The following is a 13,798-nucleotide window of genomic DNA, read 5'->3' as shown; positions in this document are numbered from 1 at the left end:
AAGCTAGGTCAACGAGATCCCAGGAGGATGTGCTTTTGGAGGGGCAGGAAGTGGGTGGGAATGGACATAGGGATTAACATGGGCATGGGCAGTCAGTGGGTGGGTAAATAACCAAACAGCACCAACACACTTTGTATCCCTCCTCGTAGGCCTCTTCTGCCTAGCTGTACTCGAGTGACACTTAATAGCCAAACCAGAAAATGACCTGCCACAGAATCCTCTCTAAGCGCGACCACTGACCGCCCCTCACTGTTCATCTCCAGCTCCACGCCCTTTCTCCCTGAGGAACGAAAGTGTCCTCTTCAGCATTGCCAAAACCAATGGCTTTGCCAATACTTGCTTTATACATGGCCTACTCCCCTGAAGCAGGGCCAGATTTAAGAACAGCATCCAGTTGCTGCATATTGGTGCCACACTGGCGTTCTTAAATGTATGGATGCGGCTGTTTCCAGCGCGCCCCAAAAGCGGGGGTGGATGGTGTCCGCCCACATTTTTTAGAGCGAAGACATCGCCCCCGACGGTATGTTAGAGGTTGTGTGTAAAATAGGACACTTTGGGCCTTATTACGAGGTAGGCGGTAACCCGCTGGTGTGACTGCCGTCCCCGAAACACTATTTCCGGCGCCTGGCTCTCCAGTGCCACCGGGACATTACAAATCCTGTCGGCCCAGGAAGTCAGGCTCCGGAAAATGTAAATCCCCATTCCCATCGAGTCCCATAGGAATGGGGACTCAGAGGCACTGGCACCATAGCTGACAGGGTTTCGAATCGCGGTCTGACTTTTCTACACTACACCCTATAACCTGGTGAAAAATAACAACCAACTAAAGGTGAAATGTCATATTTCGGGACTGCACTCTACAGCGAAAACATTGGCGTTGATTCTTGGGGTTTAAAACGTGCACACTTTTAACATTTTCAAACACTATTAGAAGAAAATATCCTCTCCTGGTTTTTTGTGTGCGTTGATTTGATGAAAGGCAAACACCGTTTTGTTCTGTGCGCTTTGTTTTGTTATGCAAAGCCAATTGAATGACATTTGCATGTTTCACCTCAATATCCTAATTTCTGGTGACGTCACCTCCCACTGCGTATGTTAATGAGTCCCCCCACTTTTTTATTGGGGACTTGACCCCTGCAACACCAATACGTAGGAAATCATTGCCACTTACTCAGCCACTGGGTGAGTGATCCGAGCGGAACCTGGGCACAAGGGGTTAAATCCACACTGCAGGTGCATGAAATCGCATCATACACACAAGTGCAGATGGGTGCGTGCAGCAAATAGGCCACGCCGAGGTCTCAACTGATGAGGTCTTACAGAGACACCACTCCTCAATGGCCCTCGGGCCATTGCGCAAGGAATGGAAAAAGGCTGAGCCTGTCTCGCCAAGATTGCAACCTGTGATGTGCAACTTGCATGCAGTTCCATACTTGCCAATCTGTAGGTGCTTATACGGTCACTGTTATTTTCTTTACATTCTGGGTTTTGTAGTTTCACTTTTCCCAATATAAAACTCTGAATACAAGTACCAGGATGCAAAGAAAAAAACAGGACTGGATAAGCACCTACACATTGGAATGGGTCATGTTGGCAAGTATGCAGTTCTCTGCAGCAGGTGCCCCAACCCATGCCAGCAGCCGGGGACTGGAAGCTCTGCAAGGCCGATGGCGCGTGCGCTGTGAGTCATGCAGCACGTGGTGTGCGGCGCCAGACTTTCCCTGCTGAGGCTTCCGGAAGGCTCTAACCCAGCAGCCATGCTTCCCAGCGGGGTGTCTGCAAGAAGCTTACTGTCTAGGCCTGGATGAAGATGGGGCAGGATTGAGGTCGGGGCGCCACCTGGTACTGGGTCACCTGCTTGGGATGCGACTCTGTGTTGCACACAGGCTGTGTGGAGCAGTTACAAGCACTGCACCGACAGCACAGGCTATTTGCAGTGGTGAAAATTTTAACAATTTAAAGCGGAATCCGTCAAGGGCCAGGGTGTGGGCGGAGTTTGTAGGAGAGGGCGGGCTTCTGAGGAGGTGGAGCTCAGAGGAAGTGGAGCTGGCAGTTGAACTCCGCTCAAAGGAAATGCTCAAAATAATAGTTTTTAAATGATGCCATTTCTTTCATGCTGCTTCTTTCCAGTAACTACGCTGGTAAAATATAAAAGGTCCTCACCTTCTAAACCCTGAAATCTATATTGGAAAACAAAATATCCAAATATGAGACACGTGCATTGATGCCTATTTTGTGTGGTCTTGTAGGTAAGAGTCAACACGGGAAACGCGCAACCTGGGTGAAATCCTGCTAGCCAAACACTTGAGCAAGATTGCCAGCCTCAAAACCCCCTCGACGGGCGCTGTGTCTGCCCTCTGAAAAAAAGCGATACTGCCCACCCACATGTATCCTTTCCTTGTGCCCTGAAAAGCAGCACATGGCCACAATCAGGGCAAATAACTGCTCCAGTCTCCAGGACAGTAAACTCCCTTGCCATGTCCTGGGCAAATATTCAGGACTCACTTGCCCTCTCATCTCCCCACCTCACCCCCCTATTTGGCTTTCAACTTTCAACACTGCTCTGCTTTATAAAAGATGGCATGAAAAAGTACACAAACCACAGTAAAGCACACACACAAATATATTTAAGGATTTAAATATTTGTGTGCGTACCTTACCATGGTTTCTGTACCTTTCAAGCCATTTTTTAAGAACCTAAGGAGGAAAAAGGTACGCGAATTGTGACATTCGCCCCATCTTGAAAGAGAGACTACAAATACCAGAATCCTTGCTGCATATTTCACCGCGTTTGATCCCGCTGCAAAGCTGGGGCTCAGAAAGGTAATCTGCTCTGCGTGCGCTCGCACAAACCACATTCGATCACCAAGCCGCCAGGACAGGCCCCGGCTGACGCAAGCTGGGTCCCGAAATCCGGCCAGACATCTGATGCCGGATCTCGGACCCAACAAGAGGCGGCCCATTGGCCAGCACAGGCTATTCGAGAAAATGGACCGGCAGCGACCCTGCCTTTTTTTTGTTTTGGCTAGAGCTAACTTATCAAGCCCTAACATCATCCTTTGCATGCAAAATGCCTGACGGTGCTACTTCAAATCAGTCTCCTGAGAGTTAATGGCTTAATTGGAGCTGTAAACGCGCAACAGGTGTAATAAAAATGTCTTAAGCAGGTCTAGCTTCCGCCAATCAATTTATAAGCACTATGCATGTCCTTCACTGAAGTCCTGTAAAAAAACAAACATTGGCAAAGCCAACAGTTTTGGTGTGTGTATAGGCATTTGCCTGGCACCGCTATTAGATGCCCAGGTGGAGTGGTCTTGCAGCCGGACATTATTCCTATGGAGGTAAGTCTGCACAGAACTGTGCCCTGCCTCTGGTTTCCAGTGGCTGGGGAAGCCAGGACCATTTCTGGCCAGGTGCTTCAAGCTACCTGGAAGCTGGAGTGAGTTCATATCCTGGACCCTTTCCGCTTGGAAAAGGCTGCATAGTTGGAGTGTGGCAACCCCCACTGATTGGATACAACCCTGTGTCTGGGAACACTTCCTCTAGCCGCAAACTCCCCTAAATATGGGGTTCTGAACCGGTTCCATGCTGGTGTGGGAAGGCGGTCCTGTGTGCTTGCTGGGCTTACTGGAGTCCTAACTCTGCTCGCCTCTTCCTCTGGTGCCAGCTGGGCAGGGTTCCAGGTCCTAGGTGCTGTCATGGTGGCCAGGCTGATTGGGATGGAAGAGTTGGTGCTATGGTGGAGAGGTGATTTTCCCGGTTCATGGTAATTAGGGAAAGCAGGCGTATGCCGCTGACCCGTACAAAAGAGGCGTGGACATCTCATACCACTGGGAGTGCGCCACCACCTGGAGGGAATGGGAACACCAGGAAAGCATAGCCTGAAACAGACGCATCTCAGAATTGGCAGAAAAGCACCAAAAAGTGGTGGATGGTTAAACTTGCTTTAGTGATCTAAAGAGGGCTCGCCAGGACCCAGCCCTGCACTTATTTCTGAGGCCCGGCACTTATTGTCTCAGACACACTTTAATGATGAAGTGGTGATAGTCAAGGCACCCATCACCCACAATGAGCAGGTGCCAGCTGTAGTGTAACCCCGAATATGTCGACACCGTGGGGCATAGCTATGGGGGGTGGCAGCAGTGGTGGGGAAATACACACCCGCAGTGTCACAGCAGTGCTAGAAAATATTTGGGCCCAAGCACTTTTTTTTATATATTTTTCTTTTACAAATGAAGCACTGGATCTAAATATTATATTCTGTAAGGCAACAGTGAACTATATATATATATATATAGCTGACAGTTCAACTCCAGTTCTGAGCCACAACAGCAAAGGATTGTGGGTATGCAAATTAACCCAAATGCAATCCTTTTCTCCAGGAAATTGCCTTTGTCTAAGAAGGCAGTGCTAAACTGGAGGTGAACTTCCAGCGATGGCTACTAGGTGGCGCTGTGAAATGTGTGACTTGGCTCTAATGGACTTTCCTACTTTCACATTTCAGGTGAAAGTTTTTTTTTCAAACCTTTTTAAACCCACCATAAGTTTCTTGGTGATATATATATATATATATATATATATATAATCTAAACCCCTCCGCAGAGAGTCAGGATGGTGGGAACCCAAAAAGCGCAGCGCTGGAAACAATGAGTCATTGGAGGTGAAGAAATATCCGATCTGTCAATCAGCGGGCCGAGCATCAGCAGACTACACCCAGGCCAAAAATCAAAGTGTGCACACAAATATAAAGCCGTTCTCCAATGCACAGATTTGATGTATTGCCCTTCCACGAACTTGGAACAGTCGTCGCTTGAACCAGGCACTTGCAAGTGTTGGTTAACATGGGCACCGGAGGAGCGCATGTCACTGTAAGAGTGCTCAGAGAATGCAGGATGGGATCGGGGTAGAGTGACCAGATGTACCGGTTTTGCCTGGACAGTCCTGGAATTAGGTCGCCTGTCCTGGTTCGTTCTTCAAGATTCCTTCAGGCTTCCATCCATCAGGGATCTTTCAAGGTTCCTCCAAAGTTCCTTGCTCATGATTCCTTCACGTTCCTTTCTCACAGTTCCCTCACAGTCTTTAGTCACGGTTCTTTAAAAATTCCTGTCTCACGGTTCCGTCCTGACTGTTCGTTCATGGTTCCATTCTCACGGTTCCGTCACGGTTGCTTCATCACTGTTCCATCACAGTTCTTTTGTCCCAGTACCTTCCTCACTTTTCATACATGGTTTCATCCTGACGGTTCCTTCACGGTTGCCTTTTCACAGTTCCTTCTTCGCTATTTCTTCATGTTTCAATCCTCACGGTTCCGTCATGGTTGCTTCCTCACAGTTCCTTCACAGTTCTTTTGTCACAGTCCCTTCACAATTCCTGCCTCACAGTTCCCTTCTGACTGTTTGTTCATGGTTCTATCCTCACGGTCCGTTCATGGTTGCCCTGTCACAGTTCCTTTCTCGCTGTCTGTTCTGGTTTCCATCCTCACGGTTCCTTCACGGTTGCTTCCTCACAGTTCCTTCATGGTTGCTTCCTCACATTTCCTTCACAGTCGCTTCCTTGCAGTTCCTTCACGTTTGCTTCCTCAGAGTTCCTTCATAGTTGCTTCCTCACATTTCCTTCACAGTCGCTTCCTTGCAGTTCTTTCACGGTTGCTTCCTCACATTTCCTTCACAGTTCCTTCCTCACATTTCCTTCACAGTTGCTTCCTCACATTTCCTTCACAGCTCCTTCCTCACATTTCCTTCACAGTTGCTTCCTCACATTTCCTTCACAGTTGCTTCCTCACATTCCCTTCACAGCTCCTTCCTCACATTTCCTTCACAGTTGCTTCCTCACATTTCCTTCACAGTTCCTTCCTCACAGTTCTTGTGGTTGCTGTTGACATTTTGGAGATGGACCTTTGGATCTTTAGCGATAGGCCATGGTGTGGCGCTGTTTTTCAGGTGCCGCTGACTTTGTGGGAGTCATTGGTGATGGGAGCTGGTGTACACTCCCAGCGATGAACACAGGTATGGAGACGGTCTGATGAGTGTGAGAGGGTGTATGTGACAGAGAGAGAAAGAGTGGGGGTGCGAGTGAAGGGGAGGGGAGAATTATCTCCACGTCCCTCTTCCTCGTCCCTCTTCCTCATCCCAGTACTTACCTTTGAGTATGTTCATGGTCACTGGAGTTCCTCTTTTTTAAGCTGGCCTCCTCTGACCCCTTCCCTCCCCTCCCAGGAGGTATAACCTCCCTCTCACCCAATGCATGGCAGTTCTTTTGTTCCTGCCGGAACTTGTAGATCCTCTCTTTGCATGTTTCATGGGTGCAAAGGCTGACGGCCCTCGTTCAGTAGCTCTGCTGCGGGGCTTGGAGTGTACTGGGCGCACGGATGCCTGCAGAACCCCCTTTGGGGCTGTGGGGTCCTACAGAGGACTCCGGTGGCCTCCGCCTGCCACGGTGTGGCGGTTGTCCTCCCGGATTGTCTTCTCTTCTGGGCCTGGGGGCAGGGGGTTCTGTGCCCCACTTCGGGTTGCAGGTGAGTGTGGGCAGCGGGGTTTCGGGGGTTCCGGAGCCCCCTTTTTCTGTTCCTGGATTGGCTCTGTGCATATCGGGCTGGGCCGCCTCCTGGGGCTGATGCGGCGGCCCGTCCTTGTTGTACCCGCTGCCTCCAGCTGCGGGCGGAGTGACTCTTCTTTGGCTGCTAACTGGGTGGGGGCTCTGCCTTGTCGGCAGTGAAGGCGCCCGCTCTTTCCTGTGGCCATTATGGCTTCCGGGCTGGGGCATGTCTAGACCTCCTGGGAATTCGTCTCACGTGTCGTCCTGGCAACGCGTCTGCCAGTGTGCCCATTTCCCGGGCTTTTTCCTTTTTAAGAAAAGTTGGTTGCCTTGGGAGGTGTTGCTTCTATCCACTGCTTACTCTGCTATGCGGAAACACACTTCTAAGTGTCACACTGTCGAGGAGGCTTCGCCTTCTTCCTCCAGGCCTGTTAAAGGAGCAAGGTGGCCCATGGTGCTTCCAGGGGTGAATTCAAAACTCTTTTGAAAGAGTATTTGTCCAGCCATGCTACAGGTCTGGGGGGTCTAGACCTGCACCCGATTCCTCTTCTTCCTGCTCTTCTGTCTCCACTGCCTCTGGGTCCTTCCATTCCTCTGCGGACGAGGACCAGCTGCTGATGGACCAGATCTACATCTCTATGGGGTTTCAGGAGCTGTCTGTGGTGGAACGGGCTACTGCGCCTTCTATTTGTCAGTCAAAACATTCTCCTAAGCTGGGGCTTCCCTTGATTTCGGACATTAGGGACAAGATCCTGCGCGAGTTGGCCCGTCTGGAACAGATCTCCATGCCCCGTTTTATAACAGGGTGAGGAGTCCGGGCTGCCTGCCACAGTAGAGGTGGATGACATTCTGGCCAGCCTGGTGGGTCGTTCCTCCATGTCGGTGGATGACGCAGCTGTCAGGGACCCGGTGGACTGGAAGGTGGATTCTGCTCTCAAGGGGTCCTACGTGGGGTCCCACCTGGCTTGGCAGCTCATATGCCGCGGACACTGTGTTGGTTGGGTTTGTGAGGCTGCGTCAGTCTCTGGATGATGGCACTGACTATTCCCAGCTCCTTTTGGACTGGCAGAGACAGTCCAAGTTTATTTCGGACCAATTTTATGATGGTGTTTGGAGTACTGCTATGGCCATGGGCTCCACTGTCTCTGGGAGGCTGCGTTTGTGTCTTCGGGATTGTAAAGCGGAGGGCTTCCAGAAGCCAGCTGCTTTGAAGCTTCCCTTTGAGGGTCGGATGTTGTTTAGAGATGCTCTGGAATAAAAGGTTCACTGGGTCTTTAAGACAGATAAGCATGCAGACAAATTGAGGAAGAAGGTGCCTCCTGCATCTTCCAATGGGTTTTGTGCTCCTCGCAGGTCTTCTGTTCCTCGTCCCCAGACAGATCGTAAGAAGCAGGGTGTCCGGGGTCCTTTCTGTTGCCCCACATCCCCCCCAAGCCTCAGAAGACCTAACGCCCAGTCTTAGTCGATGGTTCACTGTTTGTCTCGCTTTTCTCGTATCCGGAACCTGTTGGTCTCCGACTCCTGGCCCTGTTCAACAGTTCGCTTAGGGTACCGGCTGGACTTTGTTTCGCCTCCTCCAGAGTCCGGTCTCTGGGTGACTCCTCTGCCCAGGGACATCCATCGCCGGATGGCCTTGCACTCTGCCCTCCAGGACCTTCTTCAGAGGCGGGCCATTGTCCCAGTGACATCTGGCCAGTGGGTGTCGGGCTTCTATTCCCAGGTGTTTCTGGTCCCCAAGCTGTGGAGGGCTCTCCTTTCGCCTCATCAACCTTTGAAACCTGAATGCCTTGGTACGCACTCGTCACTCAAAGATGGAAACCCTGCAATCCATCGTCCTGGTGGTGTTGTGGGATTTTTGGTTGGTTTCCCTCGACCAACAGGACGCTTATTACCATGTCCCGATCTTCCGAAGTCATCAACTTTTCCTGCAGTTTGCCGCAGGGCAGGATCACTTACAATTCTGGGTTCTGCTGTTCGATCTCAAATCTGCACAGTGGGTCTTCATGAAGCTGTTGGCTCCCCTGGTGGCACATTTTTCAACTGGCTGGGATTCATGTGTTCCCTTACATGGACGATTGGTTGATCCGGGTCGGGTCCCCGCTTTGGGTGGTGGCCCATCTTCATCTGGTCTGTCGTACCCAGGTCCAGTGTGAGTTTTTGCTTACTCTTCTGAAGTCCCACATGTCCCCCTGTCAGACTCTTCAATTCATAGTGCCCAGATCCGCACCCTGGAGTGGTTAGTATGCCTCCTGTTGTACAGTGCCTCCTGGCTCCAGTCTCTCTTCCGGAATATCTTACGCAGACCCAGGGCTTCGGTGAGGGAACTTGTATGTATCCAGGGTCACATGGCTTCCTGTGTCTTTGTGGTCCCCTGGGCCCGGCTGCATTTGAGATCTTTGATTCATCACCTGCTGTCGCTTTGTCAGCCCTTCCATACAACACATTTATACTGATCTGCTCTGCCCATGGGACCTCTCTTCACTGGTGGGTGGTCAGGTCCCATCTCCGGAGGGGTGTGCCCTTGGCCCCGGCTGTGCCAATCATTTTTACCACTGATGTCAGTGGCCTGGGCTGGGAGACGACTCTTCTGGAATTGACTCATCAGGCGAAATGGTCTCTTCTGGACATGGGGCGGTCCTCCATTTGGAAGGAGTTGGCTGCTGTTCAGTGGGCCTTGGTGGTCATCCAGCCTTTGGTTGGGGAAGGATGTTCTGGTTTGGCCAGACAATACCACTGCTCTGGCTTATATCAACCATCAGGGGGCACGGGGTCCCGCTCCCCGGAGGATCTGGCCTTGTCCATCGGGTCCTGGGCAGAGGCTTACCTGGTCTCCCTGTGGGCTGTTCATATTTGGGGTGGTGGGGTGGACAATGTGACTGTGAACCATCTCAGCAGGGTGTTTCCAGTCTTGGGGGAGTTTACCTTCACCCAAAGTTTTTGTGGATGTGTTTCAGCGGTTCGACCTTCCTTTGGTGGACCACTTTGCCTCCCCTGCAATGCTCAACTTCCCTGGTTTTGTTCTCTGACCCGTCCCCAGGAGCCTGGGGGGTGGATGCTTTCTCCTTCCACTTCTTTATGCCTTTCCTCCTATCCACCTGATTCTGAGGGACATCAGTAGGATCAGGGTTTCCCCGGGGGTGTTTGTCCTGCTGGTCCCTTACTGGCCTCGGCAGGGGTGGTTGCCTTGTCTTCTGGAGATGCAGTTGGCTCTTCCATGGGTGTTTCCCAGTTGGCCATCTCCCTTCAGGGTGGACGGTCCTCCTTCTCTTCTTTTCTCTTATCCGTTGGGAGTCTGGAAACTGAGAGGAGGGGTCTGCAGGCGTTAGGCCTTTCAACAGCTGTTGCTGGGACAGTCCAACGGGTGCGTTGGTCCTCTACGCTTAAGTGTTTTACGACCGCCATTGGGTTAATTTTCTGTCTTGGTGTTCCCCGAGGGGTGTTCTGGCATTGGTCAGTGGGCTGTCTGACATTTTGCAGTTTCTCCATGAGGGGGCTACGAAGGGTTGGCTGTTTCTACTCTCTGTTCTCAGTGGGCGTCCATTCAGGCCTTTTGGGTTTCCTGGTCCCGTCCGCCTGAGGGGAGGCTCTGGTTTCGAGGCTATTGAAAGGTGTGGCAGACTCTCACCCTTTGAGCCCGGTTGAATATCCTCCTTGGGACCTGCCATTGATCTTGGCTATGTTGCAGAAGCCTCCCTTTGAGCCGCTGGTGATGTCCAGCTGAAGTGGTTAACTCTGAAGACTACCAGTGGGTGTGTATTACACTGCCCACTAGTGCCAGATTACCACACAGCCTACCAGTGTGTGTGTGCGCATAACACTACCGATTAGGGTCAGATTCCCACATATACTACCAGTGTGTGTGTACTACTCTGCCCTCTGGTTCCAGATTCCCACACAGCTTTCAGAATGTGTGTATTACTCTGCCAATTAGTGCCAGATTATCCCACAGCATACCAGTGTGTGTGTATTACTTTTCCCTCTAGTACAAAATTCCCACACAGCCTACCAGTGTGTGTGCATTACTTTGCCCGCTACTGCCAGATTATCACACAGCCTACCATTGTGCATGTATTCCTCTGCCCTCTAGTGCCACATTCCCACACTGCCCTAATTGTCATACTTCTTCCCAGTACTAGATTTGTACATAGCACACACGTGTTAGCTCACAGAGCCCACATTTGTGAGATTCTCAGACTGCTCATGAGGGTGCATAAACTGCTCTGGGGAGTGAGAGGACAGACGTGCATCGTGCCCAACTAATCACATCCTTGGCCTCTCTACATAGAATACCAACTGCCTGGTTTGCCAGTTTCAGGCCTTGTGATTTTCTGAGAAACATGCGTGTTCACCAGAAGGAGGCCATAGCACCCAGCACCATTGTGTCAGACCTCTCTGCCTCCCTCCTCCAAATGTTACCTTGTGATGAATGAACTTCCGAGGCACCATTGGTCCAGGGATGAATATCAGTTTCTAAACCATCTATCAGCCCCACACTTCTAGTACACGGAAGGGATCCAAACAGATTGAAAACAAAAGTCAATTATAAACCTCCTTGTCCAATTTCAGTAACATGGACAGAATGGCAGGCTTATCTCCAAAACGTTGTGGATCGTTGGTTAGTTGCAACACAGGGAAAATACAATTATTGCATTTTCCCAGAAACCACAAGTCGCACTGATTACATGTATGTTTCATTTTTTAGATAATTTCCAGTCGATGTTGTTGATATAAAATTCCTCCATCTGTGACTTAGGGGATTGTAATGGCAAGCTGAACGGTGTTCCTGGCTGTTCTGAACATGTCCCGGATTTTATATTTAGTTGACCAGTGGAGGGTAAAATTAGGTATTTGGAGAATGAATTGCATGTTCCTAACTATGTTTTTGGTAAAAACTGTGGAAAATTGCCAAATGGCCATGCAACATTGTGCAGACCCGGCTTTTATTAAATTCCCCATGATTAGCTGGAGTGGCATATATATCCTATGACAGTTACTAGCAAATCACAACGTTTTTGACACATAACTAGATTTATGCCAACATTTAACATGAGAACAAAAGGGGATTTCAAATGGAAGTTGTCATCTGTCTGTTCCACACTCTTAAACCAATCATTAGTGAGGGGCTGGAGTTGGGAGGAGAGAGAAGGGTAACTGTCCAATCCTCAGTGTGAGAACTCTTGCGGGGAGCTGCCCAATATTGTAAACTTGATGGTGTCATCACTAGTATATTAAGTGGATGCACTATGAGGAAGGGACAGAGCTGGTGAAATGTACCATCTGAAAGCCACTAGGAAACACTACAAGGAGATTTTGCTGTAATTGCCTCTGTGGGAGCTGTCTCTTGCTGGGGAGACCTAAAAGCTGACTTGATTCTATGGTGAAGAGCTGAGGACCATCCTTGAGAGTGGGGTGACCAGGCCCCTGCCCTATCCTCCAAGAGGGTCCTGAAATGCAGCTGGCTTTCCTGAACTTTAAACAGAGGCGTTCTATATAAGTAGAACTGAGCCCTCAGAGACCAAAAGGTGGGGGGAATCTGCTTGCCTTCAATCCTTTCCCTTTACAGTGGGTGGGGGGGAAAGACTCTGTGTAGACCCTTAGCCTAATTAGCTAAATATATTAATGTAATGAATTCCCCTTGGCAGAACACCACAGGGTGATTTTTGGTAAAATTAAAAATTAAAAACGCTCATTCCTGGTGTGCACTGAAAACTATGGACTGTGGTTTAATTGGGTGAGCCTATTTGTCCTGTTGACCCGACTTCTTTAGGAAGAGGGGTGTCTTTGTCCCTAAACTAAATAAATCCCTACACTGCCAGCTTCCTCCAACACAGGCCTTTGGGGGTAAGGAAGTCTGAAATCCAAAACTCTTAAATCATCCCAATTTTTCTGTCTGACTTTTTCAGCACAGAACAAAGTAGGGGGGTGGGCGCTGAAAAACCCACTGCTAAATAACCCTGTGTTTATTTACTAATAGCATTTTAAGCATGCAGGAAAATCAAAATTGCACAGCACTACATTTGTAATTGATTTTGTTCAATGACCAGCACAAATTATTCATTGAATTGAAATTGAGATAAAGTACTGCGATTTGTGTTTTTCCCCAATTAATTTGTGTGATTTATTTGTGTAAGAAGAACTAATGGCGAGCCACAAAGAAGGTGATGTGTGTAGTTTAGTGCGATTTTCTATTACCTATAATTCAAATAAATATAAATACATTTCCTGTACACCCGCCTGGTTCTTGGCTCATTGGTAGCTCAGGGTGGGGGATGCAAGGGGTAAGATATGAGGCTGAAATAGGGCTGAATGAAAGAACTGACATTAACCGTTTATTGTGTGGCACTTAGCTTGGAGAGGCAAGGAACTCCCTGTGTTGAGGGTGGCCTCTCAATAAACAGTTACAAAGGCCCTTGTGTCTGATAATCGCTAACGTAACATTACAATCAGTGTTTAGATTTCCCTTTAGACAGACAAACATACACATAAGAAATGTGTATGAAATTCCCACATTTGAGATGCGTCTCCTGAAACCTCGCTTCTAAACCAGACTTTTGAAAATGTGTATGCTGTGATGTAGTCTGGCACGGCGACTGAATGAAATGCAGCCATTCCTATGCGAATGAACGTGCGGGCGACAGCGCCCGCGCCTGGGTCTAGCCAGGAAAGGTGATCTGGGTATTCATTAATATATTTATTTATAGTTCTCATATAGCACTACTCACCCCTACAAGCTAATTGATGCGGGTGTTGAGCACAAGGGACCCCCTACCTTGGAAGCCCCTCCAACCTCACTACGACCCTAGCCAGATGGCAATCTCTGCCCAGATGCCAGGGAGCGCGCCACCAGGTGAGTACTCACAGCCTGAGGACCGCAGATTTTTTCCCCAGCATCATCGTCACGAAGTCCCGGTAGCAGATGGTCTCGCTGGCCCCGCCCGTCACCTCGTAGATCATCTTCTTCACCTCCAGGTGGGTCTTGGGGACCCCCAGCTTCTCCATCATCATCTTCAGACCCATCATATCTGAATTGGGGAGGAAGAAGGGGGCGCTGGTGAGTGGAGGGTGGGAGTGCACGGAGGCCCAGTTCTGAGCATGTGTGTCGACCATTAATGGAAGAGCCCCCTCATTGGTGTTTCAAAATGAGGTGCTACTGTCCCCCAGCTCTGTGGCAGTCACTATACCCACCATGCACGGGTGCAAGGCAGAGGCAACCGTGCACACTTTAGAATGCACAACCCACAGTTTACACCCAGATCTATGACAG

The 13,798-nt window shown here is 49.8% G+C and overlaps 1 protein-coding gene across 1 annotated transcript in view; it reads right to left on the bottom strand.

Annotated features, from left to right (window-relative positions):
* AIF1L (allograft inflammatory factor 1 like) overlaps positions 1-13,798 on the bottom strand; it is a 143,455-nt gene that overhangs the window by 43,099 nt on the left and 86,558 nt on the right. The window contains exon 5 of the mRNA XM_069609278.1: positions 13,394-13,556. Within this exon, the coding sequence (XP_069465379.1) occupies positions 13,394-13,556 (163 nt within the window). The remainder of the gene's footprint in view (positions 1-13,393; positions 13,557-13,798) is intronic.

This window comes from Ambystoma mexicanum, chromosome 8 (assembly GCF_040938575.1).
Source record: "Ambystoma mexicanum isolate Mex_15411 chromosome 8, UKY_AmexF1_1, whole genome shotgun sequence".
NCBI lineage: Eukaryota > Metazoa > Chordata > Amphibia > Caudata > Ambystomatidae > Ambystoma > Ambystoma mexicanum.
The sequence above is the reverse complement of the archived record's forward strand: the minus strand, read 5'-3'. Positions and strand labels throughout refer to the sequence as shown.